Source organism: Gopherus evgoodei, chromosome 8 (genome assembly GCF_007399415.2).
Source record: "Gopherus evgoodei ecotype Sinaloan lineage chromosome 8, rGopEvg1_v1.p, whole genome shotgun sequence".
In the NCBI taxonomy this organism is placed as follows: Eukaryota; Metazoa; Chordata; order Testudines; family Testudinidae; genus Gopherus; species Gopherus evgoodei.
Window position 1 is genome coordinate 45,806,120 of NC_044329.1, and position 15,861 is coordinate 45,821,980.

The 15,861-nt window shown below is 42.8% G+C and overlaps 1 protein-coding gene across 1 annotated transcript in view; it reads right to left on the minus strand.

Moving 5' to 3' along the window:
• MTA1 (metastasis associated 1) overlaps positions 1–13,580 on the minus strand; it is a 176,702-nt gene extending 163,122 nt beyond the window's left edge. Inside the window, 1 exon segment of the mRNA XM_030572101.1 lies at positions 13,392–13,580. Within this exon segment, the coding sequence (XP_030427961.1) occupies positions 13,392–13,458 (67 nt within the window). The 5' untranslated portion in view covers positions 13,459–13,580.
• Positions 13,581–15,861: the final 2,281 nt, after the last annotated feature.

Sequence of the window (15,861 nt, forward strand, 5' to 3'; positions counted from 1 at the left end):
GCTCTTGGACCGTGAATGGCCCTTCCCATGATGCTTCCATCTTATGGGCCTGTTGCGCCTTCAAGACCATAACCTGGTCTCCTACCTTGAAGGAACGTTCTCTGGCATGTCTGTCATACCAGGCCTTTTGCTCTTCTTGAGCATCCTTTAGGTTCTCTCTAGCAAGGGCTAAAGAGTGTCGGAGGGTGCTTTGTAGGTTGCTTACAAAGTCCAGAATGTTAGTTCCTGGAGAAGGCGTAAACCCCTCCCATTGCTGCTTCACCAACTGTAATGGCCCCTTAACCTCGTGACCATACACAAGTTCAAATGGTGAAAACCCTAAACTGGGATGTGGTACAGCCCTGTAGGCAAACAGCAACTGCTGCAACACTAGGTCCCAATTATTGGAGAATTCGTTGATGAATTTTCTTATCATGGCCCCCAAAGTTCCATTGAACCTTTCCACCAGGCCATTGGTTTGATGGTGGTACGGGGTGGCAACCAAGTGATTCACCCCATGAGTTTCCCACAGTTTTTTCATGGTCCCTGCCAGGAAATTAGACCCTGAATCTGTAAGGATGTCAGAGGGCCAACCTACCCTGGCAAAGATGTCTGTTAGGGCCAGGCACACAGTGTTAGCCCTGGTGTTGCCTAGAGCTACTGCTTCTGGCCATCGGGTAGCAAAGTCCACTAAAGTCAGTACGTACTGCTTTCCTCTGGGCGTCTTTTTTGGGAAAGGGCCCAGAATATCCACAGCTACTCGCTGAAATGGGACCTCAATTATGGGGAGTGGCTGGAGAGGGGCCTTGACCTGGTCTTGAGGCTTACCCACTCTTTGGCATACCTCACAAGACCGGACATACTTGGCAACATCCTTGCCCATCCCCTCCCAGTGGAAGGACTTCCCCAACCGGTCCTTGGTTCTGTTCACCCCAGCATGGCCACTGGGATGATCATGGGCTAAGCTTAAGAGCTTCTCCCGGTACTGTTGGAACCACCAACTGTTTTTGCGGCTGCCATTCTTCCCGGTGTCCACCAGAAAGAATTTCCTTGTATAAAAGTCCTTGGTCTATAACAAACCGGGATCGATTAGAAGAGCTGAGAGGCGGTGGGGTGCTCCGTGCCGCCGCCCACGCTTTCTGAAGGCTGTCATCTGCTTCCTGCTCAGTCTGGAACTGTTGCCTTGAGGCTGGGGTCACCAGTTCTTCCTCAGACTGTGGACTTGGGCTTGGTCCCTCTGGAAGCGATGTAGGTGATGGGGTTGTTTCCGTTGCTGGTGAACCGCTCTCCGCTGGTGCACCTGAGGGTATTTCAGGCTCTGGCTGAGCCTTTTGGGTATGGCTGTCGTGTGTTTCTGCCAGTTCTGGCTCGCTGGCGCCCTCTGGCGTTGAGGTTGAAGATGTGGTTGCACTTGCTGGTGCTGGTTGCTGTTCCAGTTCCGGGCCTGGGACTGGAGGTGCTGTGGCTGTTTCAGTGGTAGGCATGGAATCCGGGTCCACTACCTCTGTCTGGGTCTCTGGTAACACAGACGGGGCGTCTGTGGACGGCTCAGGAACAGGAATGGGTCTGGAAGCTTGCCTGGTTTGGCTACGGGTAACCATTCCCACTCTCTTGGCCCGCCTCACCTGGTTGGCCAAGTCTTCCCCCAGTAGCATGGGGATAGGATAATTGTCATAGACGCAAAAGTCCACCTTCCTGACCAGCCTTTGTACTGGACAGGCAGTTGAGCTGTAGGCAAGTCTACAGCTTGTGACATGAAGGGGTAAATTGTAACTTTGGCCTTTGGGTTGATGAATTTGGGGTCAACGAAGGATTGGTGGATAGCTGACACTTGTGCCCCCGTGTCTCTCCACGCAGTAACCTTCTTTCCGCCCACTCTCAAATTTTCCCTTCGCTCCAAGGGTATTTGAGAGGCATCTGGGCCTGGGGATCTTTGGGGTGATGGTGGTGTAATGAATTGCACTTGCATGGTGTTCTTGGGACAGTTGGCCTTGATATGTCCCGGTTCATTACACTTAAAGCATCTTCCATCTGATGGGTCACTGGGCCGAGGTGAGTTACTGGAGACTGGTGAGGTTGAAGAGTAGGGTATCTGTGGCTTTACTTGGGTGGTATGTAGGGTCTTTGGCTGTCCTCGGTTGTAGGGTTTATGGTCTGTGTGCCCCCTGGGGTAATCGTTCCCCTTGACAGTAGCTTTTTTGCTTTCTGCCAGTTCCATCCATTTGGCTCCAATCTCCCCCGCCTCAGCGATAGTTTTGGGATTTCTATCTTGTATGTACCTGTGATGTCTTCAGGAACACCATCCAAGAACTGCTCCATTTGTATGAGGTTCACTTCTTCCAAGGTTTGAATGTTGTTTCCTGTTAACCAGGCCTCATAGTTTTTTGCAATGTAGTAGGCGTGTTTGGGAAATGACACCTCTGGTTTCCATTTTTGGGTTCTGAAGCGCCGACGGGCATGATCTGGGGTTATCCCCATCCTGTATCTGGCCTTGGTTTGAAAAAGTTTATAGTCATTCATTTGCGGCTTGGGCATTTCAGCTGCCACCTCTGCTAAAGGTCCACTGAGGTGTGGCCTTAATTCTACCATGTACTGGTCTTCGGGGATGCTGTACCCAAGACAGGCTCTTTCAAAATTTTCCAAGAAGGCCTCGGTGTCATCACCTGCCTTGTAGGTGGGAAATTTCCTGTGCTGTGGAGCAATAATTGGCGCCGGGTTGTTAGGGTTGGCTGGCACATGCAGCCCAGCTTTTGCCATCTCCAGTTCATGTTTTTCTGTTTTTCCTTCTCTTCATTCTCTTTTGTTGTTTCTTTCTTTTTGTTGTTTTTCCATTTCTTTTTGTTGTTTTTCTATTTCTTTTTGGTGCTTTTCCATTTCTCGGCGGTGGGCCACCTCTTCTTCTTCTAGTTTTCTTTTGTGTGCTGCCTCTTGGGCTGCCTGTTCTCTTTGGAAGGCTGCCAGTTTGAGGCTTTCTTCTTCTTTTTTCTTTTCTCCATCTCTTTTTGTTTTATTTCTAGTTCCTGTTTGTGTTTTTCCATCTCTCGCCTGTGTTCAGCTTCTTTGAATTGGTCTTCGGCCTCCATTTTTGTCCTGGTAGACATGGTTCCTGTTTTCTTGTGTTGGGGTGCCCTCCGGTGTTTCTTTTTGAACTGCAGGCTCTGTTCCCTCCTGGAGTCTGCCTAGCAACAGTGCTTTTTTCCCTTTCTCTCTCTAGCTAATGTTCAATGAAGGGAAACCAGAAAAACCACTTAATTTGCATGCATATAAGTGCTGGTACTTGCCACCTAATGGGAGGGCTATTGCATGACAAAAGACCCTTAACAGTCTTCTCGCTTAATGCAAACCACAAACTGCTAGAGAGCAGAAAAAAAAAATTCTCTCTGGTTCCCTTTTAAAACCAAACTGTTTCTCTCTGCTAAAAAGCCCTTAGCAGAGAAAAAAATATAATATTCCTACTGGCTTCTGGATTCTGTCTATATCCCGCCGCTGCTACACCATGTTATAACCTTATTCCCAGATCTGGACCTTAGCGTCCAAAATATGGGGGTTAGCGTGAAAACCTCCAAGCTTAGTTACCAGCTTGGACCTGATACCTGCTGCCACCACCCAAAAAATTAGAGTGTTTTGGGGCACTCTGGTCCCCCTGAAAAACCTTCCCTGGGGACCACAAGACCCAAATCCCTTGAGTCTCACAACAAAGGGAGATAATCCTGATTCCCTTCCCCCCTCCAGGTGCTCCTGGAGAGATACACAGACACAAGCTCTGTGAAACTACGCAGAGTAAGTCCCCCTCTCCGTTCCCAATCCTGGAACAAAAGCACTTTCCTCTTCACCCAGAGGAAATGCAAAATCAGGCTAGCAATCCAACACACAGCTTTCCCCTGATTTCTTCCTCCCACCAATTCCCTGGTGAGTACAGACTTAATTTCCCTGAAGTAAAGAAAAACTCCAACAGGTTTTAAAAGAAAACTTTATATAAAAAAGAAAGAAAAAATACAAATGTTCTCTCTGTATTAAGATGATACAACACAGGGTCAATTGCTTAAAAGAATATTGAATAAACAGCCTTATTCAAAAAGAATACAAATCAAAGCATTCCAGCACTTATATTCATGCAAATACCAAAGAAAAGAAACCATATAACTTACTATCTGATCTCTTTGTCCTTACTCTTAGAAACAGAAGACTAGAAAGTAGAAAGTACTTCTCCAAAGCTCAGAGAAGCAGGCAGGCAGACAAAAGACTCAGACACCCACTTCCCTCCACCCAAAGTTGAAAAAATCCGGTTTCCTGATTGGTTCTCTGGTCAGGTGTTTCAGGTGAAAGAGACATTAACCCCAGATTCTGGACCTTAGCGTCCAAAATTTGGGGGTTAGCATGAAAACCTCCAAGCTTAGTTACCAGCTTGGACCTGGTACTGCTGCCACCACCCAAAAAATTAGAGTGTTTTGGGGCACTCTGGTCCCCCTGAAAAACCTTCCCTGGGGACCACAAGACCCAAATCCCTTGAGTCTCACAACAAAGGGAGTTAATCCTGATTCCCTTCCCCCCTCCAGGTGCTCCTGGAGAGATACACAGACACAAGCTCTGTGAAACTACGCAGAGTGAGTCCCCCTCTCCGTTCCCAATCCTGGAACAAAAGCACTTTCCTCTTCACCCAGAGGAAATGCAAAATCAGGCTAGCAATCCACACACAGCTTTCCCCTGATTTCTTCCTCCCACCAATTCCCTGGTGAGTACAGACTTAATTTCCCTGAAGTAAAGAAAAACTCCAACAGGTCTTAAAAGAAACTTTATATAAAAAAGAAAGAAAAAATACAAATGTTCTCTCTGTATTAAGATGATACAACACAGGGTCAATTGCTTAAAAGAATATTGAATAAACAGCCTTATTCAAAAAGAATACAAATCAAAGCATTCCAGCACTTATATTCATGCAAATACCAAAGAAAAGAAACCATATAACTTACTATCTGATCTCTTTGTCCTTACTCTTAGAAACAGAAGACTAGAAAGTAGAAAGTACTTCTCCAAAGCTCAGAGAAGCAGGCAGGCAGACAAAAGACTCAGAGACACACTTCCCTCCACCCAAAGTTGAAAAAATCCGGTTTCCTGATTGGTTTTCTGGTCAGGTGTTTCAGGTGAAAGAGACCTTAACCCTTAGCTATCTGTTTATGACACAAGGTATTAATGTAATCAACAGAACAGAATGCTGTCTTATAGGCCAATACAAAGTTGCCCCTCCTATGATTTCTGCTTTTCATACATTGAAACAAACATGTTACCTCTTACACTTCAGATATTGTTACCATCCTTACATCTTGTACCTGCTAGTTCAAACAAAACATCCTTATCCATTATCCTGTCATCCCCTCATCTTTAGTAGGGAGTTGGTGTAATCTTGTACCATCCTCTCCAGTCAGGAAGTGCTTACTTGGTTAGTTGATACCTCAGTGTTACTCTTCTGACAAGGCCTACTTTGGTTCACACTCTTAGGCTTTGGCTACACTCACACTTTACAGCGCTGCAACTGGGGTGTGAAAAAACACCCCCCTGAGCGCTGCAAGATACAGCGCTGTAAAGCGTCTGTGTAATCCGGGCAGCAGCGCTGGGAGCGCGGCTCCCAGCGCTGCACGCTACACCCTTAAGGGATGTGGTTTACATGCAGCGCTGGGAGAGCTCTCTCCCAGCGCTGCCGCTCTGACTACACTCACACTTCAAAGCGCTGCCGCGGCAGCGCTTTGAAATTCCAAATGTAGCCATACCCTTAGCCATGCCTAGGGTTCCAAAAAGACCTACAGTCTACACTGAAAAGTTTTATCAGCATAGATACATCAGTCAGGGGTATGAAAATTCCACAGAGCATTAACGCAGCTATGCTGACATAGCTATATCTACCCTGATTTTGACAGAAGAGGGTTTTCATCAACATAGCTATCTTTAATGACGGGGTGTTCTTATACCAACAGAAAAACCCCTTCTGTCAGCACAGCCTCCACCTACACTATTGGGCTGTGCTGACACAGCTATAGACAAAGTGTAGACATACCCCAAAAATAGTCAGGTACATACTTTTGTTCAATGCCTTTACAGAGTCTGGGGCATCTTCAGAGACTTATTTTGCCATTGCGGGACTGAAGTTTTTGATCATGTGGTTTCCATAATCTGTTTCACATATGACTGCTCAGTCTAACAGCCAGCAGGCTACTGGGGGTCTTGCAAAGTCCTTGTGTTAGAAAAGATCTGCTCAAGATGAGAGTCAAAAAGAAAAAAGTGATATGTGGCAAGATTCAAAAGCTTTGAATAGAGGAATATTTTCAGCCAACTGGGACTAGGTCTAGTTTGAGAAGTTTATGAGTGAGTGACAGTTGCAACTTTTAACTTTTGCAACTAGGAAAGCATATAAACAGAACAGTGGGCGAGTTTCTTTGCAGGTTGTATTTTAAATTTCCATAGAGTAAAAAATGCATCTTCAATGATCCTAGAATGCTCTAAAAATTCTCCTAAAAAAGAGAAAGACATTTCTTGTAGCTTTTGAGAAAGGGTGAAAAATTTTTTCCTTCATGTTCACCTCTGGCTTCACTTCAAAATTATGATGTTACTAAAAAAAGTAGATGAGAAAAGGCTTATTAGAAACATTTAAGGCTTACATTTGCTCAGATTTTAATACTCAACACCAATTAATAGCATCCTGCCATTTATCATTAGCTTCTATCACAACTACTGGGTATTTGTAAAAAAGCTTTGTTTCTACTTCCAGCAAGAGAAACTTGCTATCTACTAATGGAAATCACTCATCTAAGCAGGATTTTAAAGTATGAAACTTTCATTAGAGTAACCAACATTACTTTTAAAAGGGACTTTAATACTGAAATGCTTTTTTCAGTAAAAGGACAAACTTCTCATGCAATTTTCCTAATTGTTTGGTAATTAAGAAGCATTAAGGAGGTTCTACTATAATGATGGACAGTCCAATAGACCAATTATGGATTAAAAATTAGTAAGAAAACAAGTTTTTAAAAAGCAAAGTTGTTTCAAAAATATTTCATGGTATTCAAGATCTACTGTAGTTAATTTTGTAAAGTAATGGAGCCTTAGTACTACAATAGTTCAGTGGTTTCAGCATTGGCCTGCTAAAAGGGTTGTGAGTTCAATCCTTGAGGGGGCCACTTAGGGATCTGGGGCAAAAATTGGTCCTGCTAGTGAAGGCAGGGGCTGGACTCGATGACTTTTCAAGGTCCCTTCTAGTTCTAGGAGATGTAATAATTGGAGATATACTAAAGACTCTTATTAAAGCTTCACTAAAAAAATTCAGTCTTTTCTGGTTTTCTAAGAATCAACTTCGTAAATTAGAGAGGAATAAGATAGTGAGAGTCCAATGTATCAAGCCCCCTCCCCCATTTCACACTTTGGATAAGTAATTTTAACTTTATGACATCACAATCACATTATTGTCAAAAAATTATTATCTCTCTGCAAATAAAAGCAGCCACTACACTATTTTACAAAAAAGGCTGAAGTCTAATCCAGGAATACATAGTACCAAATTTCAAGTTTCTACTCTAAACTACTAAAGTGTTTAAAATATGCTTTATTTTACTTTTGATTAACAATTGTAAATGTATTTTGCTCTACTTTTGTCATCTAAAAATCTGTTTTGAAATTACTCTCTCTCTCACACACACACTTTGTAAGAGGCACAAATGGAAAAATTCTGGATGAAAAAAGAATGACAAATGTACATAACTGAAAAGGACCAATTAGAATGAAAATGCTTACGCAACCTTACAAACACTCAACTTAATATCTTTTAAAAAAAATAGGAGAGACTTAAGTTACATCTACACTACGGACCTTACAGCAGCACAGCTGCTCTCCTGCCAGCATAATTAAAAAAACTCAACAAGTGTCATTGGCTATGTCAGCAGGAGAGCCTCTCCTGATGTAGTGCTGTCTACACCAGCACTTTTGACGGTGAAACTTATGTCAGTGTGTTTTTTTCACATCTCTGACCTACGTAAGTTTTACCAACAAAAGTGCTAGTGTAGACAAAGCCTTCGAAATTTTATCAGATGCTGTAATAAAAATTGTAAACCCAGGGTAATTAAGTGTTTTACTCTCACCCTTTTTGATATACAAAACAGGCTTACAAGATGTGAAACGATGAAAGATCAAGATGCTAAAAAGGAGAACTCAAGGAAGACAAGGCCATTGCAGAAAAGCTAAACAAATTATTTACATTGGTCTTCACTGCAGAGGATCTGAAGGAGATTCCCACATCTGAATGATTCTTTTTAGGTGACAAATCAACTGACACCTTAATGCGAGACAGTTCCTTAGAAGAGGTTTTTGGAATAAACTGATTAAACAAGCAGTAAATAAGTCACCTAAGAGTTCCGAAGGAACTCAAATATGAAACTATAGAACTACCAACTGTGGTATGGGACCTATCACTCAAATCAGCCTTCAAACATGATGCCCGGAGGATAGCTAACATAACACCAATTTTTAAAAAAGGATCGCCTCAGGATCCTTGGCAATTACAGTCCAATAAAAGCCTAACTTCAGTATCAAAAAAAATTGGTTGAAACTAAGAACAGAATTATCAGACACAAATGAACACAATATGTTGGGGAAGAGTCAACACAGCTTTAGTACAGGGAAATCACACCTTGCGCTAATAGAATTCTTTGAGGATGTCAACAAACTTGTGGAGAAGGGTGATCAAGTGTACTTGGATTTTCAGAAAGTCTTTGAAAAAGTCCCTCAACAATGGCTCTTCAGAAAAGTAAGCCGTAATGCGATAAGAGGAAAGGTCTTCCCATGGACCAGTTGCTGGTTAAAAGACAGGAAACAAAGGGGTGAGAATAAATTGTCAGTTTTCACTATGGAGAGAAATACAGCAGGTTCCCCCGAGGTTCTGTACTGGGACTAGTGCTGTTCAACATATTCGTAAATGAACTGGAAAAAGATGTAAACAGTAAGGTGGCAAAGTCTGCAGACAAAACTATCTTGAGTAATTTAGTAAAGTCCAAAGCTGACTGTGCAGAGTTACAAAGGGATCTTATTTCAGAGTAGCAGCTGTGTAAGTCTGTATCCGCAAAAGAACAGGAGTACTTGTAGCACCTTTATTTACCAAATTTATTTCAGCATGAGCTTTCGTGAGCTACAGCTCACTTCTTCAGATGCACAGAATGGAACACACATACAGGAGATATTTATACATACAGAGAACATGAAAAGGTGGAAGTATGCATACCAATAGGAAGAGTCTAATCAATCTTAATCATCACTTCAAAAGTTTTTTCCCCTGCTGAGGATAGCTCCTCTCAATTGATTAGACTCTTCCTGTTGGTATGCATACTTCCACCTTTTCATGTTCTCTGTATGTATAAATATCTCCTGTCTGTGTGTTCCATTCTGTGCATCTGAAGAAGTGAGCTGTAGCTCACAAAAGCTCATGCTGAAACAAAGGGATCTTAGAAAACTAGATGCCTGGGCAAACAGATAGCAGGTGAAATTCCAGGTTGATAAATGCAAAGTAAAGCACATTGGAAAATGTAATTCTGATTATATATACAAAATGATGTTGTCTAAATTAATTGTTACCACTCAAGAAAGATCTTGAAATCATCGTGGATAGTTCTCTGAAAACACCTCTTCAGTGTGCAGCAGCAGTCAAAAAAGCTAACAAAATGTTATGAGCCATTAGGAAAGGGATAGCTATTAAGATGAAAATATCAATGCCACTATATAAGTTGATGGTACATCCATACCTATTGCCTGAAGTTCTGGTTGCCCCATCTCAAACAAACAAACAAACAAACAAACAATACATTAGAAATGGAAAATGTATAGTAAAGGGCAACAAAATGATTAGGCATATGGAACAGCTTCTATCGGAGGAGAAATTTAAAAGACTGGGACTGTTCATCTTAGAAAAGAGGTGACTTAAGGGGAATTTGATAGAAGTCTGTAAAATCATGAATGGTATGGAGAAAGTCAATAGGGAACGATTATTTACTCCTTAACACTAAACAAAACCCAGAGGGTCACCCGAAATTTATTAATTTAAAACATACAGAAGTACTTTTCATACAACACGCAGTCAATCTGTGAAACTCATTGCCGGAGGATGCTGTGAATGCCAAAACTAATTGTGTTTAAAAAAGAATTAGAGAGTTTCATAGAGGATAGGTCCATCAATGGCTATTAGCCAAGATGATCAGTGCAACCCCATAATTCTGGGATTTCCTTAACTTCTGACTGCCAGAAGCAGAGACTGGCAACAGGGAATCACTCAATACATTGCTCTGCTCTGTTCATTCCCTCTAAGGCATCTGGCACTAGCTAGATATCCACTGGTCTGACCCAATATGGCCGTTCTTATGTTCTTACTGATAATGGAATTGACTGATACCATCATCAGTAACAGATCCAACGTTTTCAGAAATAAGTGACTAAGTTGATTGTGTCCCCTTCTGAGAATGGCTATAAACGCATAAACCCTATTTGTGACTCCCCCCAGGAAGATGAACAAGTTATAATATTTGCAATGCCAGTTCCAGAAAACTTTTTAGATGTGTCACCCATGCCATAAACAAAAAAAAAAAACCCTTGCCACCTTACACTCTCCCCCCCCAAACACACTCACAAAAAGCTTGAACCAAGAAGTGTTGCAACATATTTTGAAGACCAGTAACTCAGGCTCTGTAGAACAAAAAAATGAAGTCTAGATTTAAAATGTCCCACCTTGAATGCTCTGTACCCAGCTCCATTCATACACAAGTCTGGAGCTATCAGTAAATTGCTTCCTAGCTGATCTCAACTCTCATGATCGTGTACCAGGACAGATATAGACAAAGTAATCAGGATCAAACCATAAAGGGCTCAAAAAAATTAATATTTTGAGTTGTATACAGGAAGATATTTAAAGTCTCTGGAGCATATTGACACAATTTTACTAATATGGCCAATCCAAAAAACCCTGCTAACTAAGATGGCAACATATCCGGAACCAGCAGAAGTTTCTAGAAGTCTTCAAGTGTGGCCTAAAACTAAAGCACATTGCAGTAGTCCAAACTGGAAAGGACAAAATCCTAGAACACAGTGGAAAGCTCCACACAAAGAAAAAGTTGCAAAGAAATGATGAAAAAACCCACGTTTGGCTACTGCTGAGCCCTGATAATCCAGACGCAGCCATGAATCGAATAGGATCACTAAACTGCAAAACTTGTTGGCAAATGGCAAGCCTACCCTCACATTCCAGGAAGCAGACCTCACTCTCACCATTTCACTCTTTCAACCCAACATTTCCTCTCCTCAATTCAGCTTCAGCTATATGCTGGGAAAGCAGACACCACCACTTGGGTCTGAGGAAAGAGATATGATGCAGAGCTGAGTGTTATATTGATAACACTGCACTCTCACCATCTCCTCTATCAACTTTACATACACACTGAATAGGAGATGTGACAGAATAAGGTAGATGGATGGCCTTACAGTTAAGGTACTGACTGGGACTCCCAAGATCTGCATTCAATCCTTAGCTCTGGCACAAACTTCCTTAATCTTTGTGCCTCAGTCCCCCCATCTGAAAAAGAGTGGATAATATTACTTGCCTATATCACTAAAGGTGTCATGAGGATAAATTCACTAATATGGGAAAGGCGATCAGACACTATAATGATAGGAGCCATAAGAAGAAAATCCTGAGGAGTTCCACAGATTCTACAGGCAATATCACATAGGAGGAGAAAACAAAATAAGTCAACTCCTGGTCCCTAATGATGCATTAACAATATTTTTATTGTAAAGACTGATTATATATGGCCTTTTTTCCCTTTGTAAGATAGTAGGATAGACTCACAAAATTAGCTCTACTCTATCTATATCTAGGCCTAACACCTGAATCAAACGGTAACTATTAAAACTCCAGATAAGGCAAGAATCTTTCCACTAAGTTTCTCCAAGAAGTTGTTATAGACAGCACTATCGTTAGCAGGACTGTCAGTAGTATCAAGAGGTGGCTTCTTGAACATGGACATAACTGTTCTGATATGTTGCCCTCCTGAGGAGGAGTTAGCTCTCAGATAACAGTGAACATAAAACTTATCCTCCTCATGACTTCACTAGCTAGCAGGGACATAACTCCAAGCTGTAGGTCACAGCCCAAAGCTCTCCACTATCTTTAGTATCAGAGGGGTAGCCGTGTTAGTCTGGATCTGTAAAAGCAGCAAAAAAAATCCTGTGGCACCTTATAAACTAACAGATGTTTTGGAGCATGAGCTTTCGTGGGTGAATACATGCATCTGATGTAGTGGGTATTCACTCACGAAAGCTCATGCTCCAAAACGTCTGTTAGTCTATAAGGTGCCACAGGATTCTTTGCCACTATCTTTAGGTGTCACATCTGTTCAACTGCATTGTATAAACAGGAAATCCAGAAGGATCTGCCATATACAGGCAGCCAGTCACTGCAAACCTAATCAATCTTGTCAAACATTTGACTGCTTCCAAACAAAAGCAGATCACAAATCACCATGCTGTCTACTACCCAGAAGATTTCAGGTTGTTTGGGCTTGCATAGATGCTGTGGTGAAGCTTTTCTTCTCCACTTTTATATCAAGGCACATGACTTCTAACAGTTCTTTAAGGCTGATCAAACTCATTGCTTAAAGTCTGCTCCTGATGCTGTGGCATTCTTACTTTACATTTCATGCTGGCAGGTCATCTATACACCTGGAGACTGCAGGGATGGTTTTAAGGAAGATGATATTTAGAAACTACTGTGTGTCAACATTAGACGGTAAAAGATAGCTAAGTGTCCTACAAAGACAGAGAGGTCCACTAGGTGCATTGTAGTCTATATTAGAAAATGCTGTTAATTTCCAAGGACAGAAAAAATACGTTCCACACATCTACTGCAGCAAAGGTGAGCCCTGACAACAGTCTGCACAAGTTTATGACAAGACCATAATAAAGGAATCTTCACTATGACTTCTGCCAATCCCAACATCAAAATAAGTTTAGAAAGTATTGCCACTATGTCTATTGAGACAAAAACTATCTACTACACACCCATTACGATTATGGTAGCCATTGGCTCTTTAGTCAATATACCATGGTCATTCCCTACACCGGGGGAATTCTGCACCAAAACATTAAAAATTCTGCACTAATATTTTAAAATTCTGCATATTTTTATTTGTCAAAATAATATAATCATGCAAGTTTCAATTATTTTGGTAATTTATTTCAAAATACCTGTCAGCAAATATGTCTGTAACAATACAGACAACAAAAAAGATTCAGGAAATGTTTTTTGACTAACAGATCCTTACTAGGCATATTAATACACAACTCTGAGTAATATTCATTTAAACTACAATACAGAAATGTATTTACTGTACCCTTCAGAAGCGCACAAAGGCTCAGGGGAGTCAGGGGTATGGAGGAGCTGAAGGAGAGGGAAGTCATTACTGGGAAAGAGCTGAGTGTGAAGTGGGGGGTTGTTGGGTATGAGTTGGAGAAGTATCGAACAAAGGTTTTTGGGAGGTGAGGGAGTAGGGATTGTTAGGGAGCTTCAACTATGCACCCTGGCGGACCCCTAACCTTCATTCAGTCAGGAACATGCCCCATATGTTCCTGCACTCCCTCACCACCATTTGTCCTTGCACCCCCACTCAGACTCCCTCCTACAACCATGTACTCCCTCCTCACATCCCTCCAATGTGGCCCTGACTATTGACCCATCTATCCCCAACATTCTGTGCCCACCAGAAGCCCCATGTGCCCCACACTGTACATCCGTTCTGAACAAACCGGACACCATGGGCTAGGCACTTTCTTCCCTATCTGAGCTGCAACCTTCTCCCACCCAAGAGCAGCCACTCTGTTCTGGTGCCACAGCATTCCCAGTGAGTAAAAGTTGGCAACTGCAGCACCTTTCCAGAAGAATGTATTTCTGCAGGGAAAAAAATTCATGTGGACATGACTTCTGTGCGCACGCAGTGGCACGAATTCCCCCAGGAGTAATTCTGATGGATGCTAAAGCAATCCGACAATAACCTGGACGACCAAAACAAGTATTCATCAGGGAATCAGAAACATATGAAGATGGCCCTTTTGAGATGTGCACACATAGCCATTTTGAAAATTGGAGGTCTCTCCTTTCAAGGTGATACAACCACCACAACCTCCTTCATTAGTCAAACGACTGTCTTCTAATAGCAATAGTCATCTAGAGACTGCTGGATCTCTGTTATAGGGCTTGTATGTGTGTCAAGTCAAGGCCCATCCATATGTAAAAAAATGGGGAGTGGTAACTAATTGGCTAATAGCCTTTCCCTAAACAATATGACCACACGAACAGGGTTCCTGGCATTCAATGCTCCAGAGATGAGATTCCAGCAAGACCTGAGAGACTGAACTAAATGCCAAACAAATGGTCAATCCATGTGAAATAATCAGTTTTATAAATCACAACAGGAACCAAGAGACACAAATTTCTACAATTTATCTCCTTCAGAATCCTGCCCTCAATAAACCCAATCCATAGCAGTATGCTCAGCATTCTCTGAAGCCAAAGAGGCAAAGTTATGACAGATGGGAGCCACATCATATCTCCTCACCAAGCCAAATACAATCAGAGATGGGATAGATATGAAAAGTAGAGGCACCTAATGGGGAGACAAAAGCAAGAGAACATAAAGCTAGGCCAAGGGGGGAGAAAGATTAGGAAAAAGGACAATAGTTGGAAGCCAAGACTAGGACTTGGTCTCCTGCCCACTCTCTGCATTGCCTGTCACTCCTACCATATCTTCTTCAGTATCCATTTTCCTGGAATTGATAGCCCATAGTGGCCTCTGGATGCAAAGGAAAATGGGGCATTCTTAGATTCGGGGGGTCTGATATAGAACAGAACCCCTTGTACTATTCCTCCCCACCCACTCCAGGAATAAGAAAGCCGCATAGCACAACTGTCATCCAGGAAACCAGCTAAGAATGAATCCACACCATGCCACCCTTTCAAAGTTTAAATTCCCTAATTCAACCCCATACTCCTGTATCTCTCCTTTCTCCTCACATGAGTTAAACATGGGACATTCAGACAGAAGTGTGGGACTCTGAGCAGGATGCCTAGAAGGGAAGAGGTAGGAGTCAAGCAAAAGCCACCACAAAACAATGGTGGAGAGAGAGAAAACAGAAACCAGCAGAACTATTTCCACAAACAAACATTCATACTCCATGCACCCACAGCACCCCACACACTGTACAAACTACTGAGAAAGCCTCTTAGTCCTCCACCTCAGCCCACGCAAAGCACACACAGCACCTCTTTACTCTTACATCCCCCAACTCTGAACCTCACATACTTATCAACCCACAACCCTACTCTAAAGTCCATCCCAACACTCAGCCCACAACTCTGCTCCACACTCCCCCACGCCCAACTCTGTTCCCATCATCTCTCCAGTTCCACAACCCTCAGCACTGCACCCCATCCCCTCCCAAGCCCTCATCCACACACCCCATGACACCCCCCTCAAATTCCCAGCCCTAATACCCTCTCAGCCCCATGGACACTCGTCCTCTACCAGCACCAGAGCCCAAACCCCACCACCCTCCCCCAACTCTACACACACTAACCCTCCCATTATCCCTACAACCCCCTTCCCACCCAGAACGCCCATCCCATGCCAACCCCATCCTACAATCTAAACATACCCAACCCCACAGTTTCCTTAACCCCAGCCTCAAATTCTACCCCACCCTACAATTCCTGGCCCTGGAACACCCATCCTCTGCCAGCCCCCACCCCACCCATAACACCCAAACACACAGCCCGCCCCACCTCTAGTCCCAACTCTGCCCCCACCA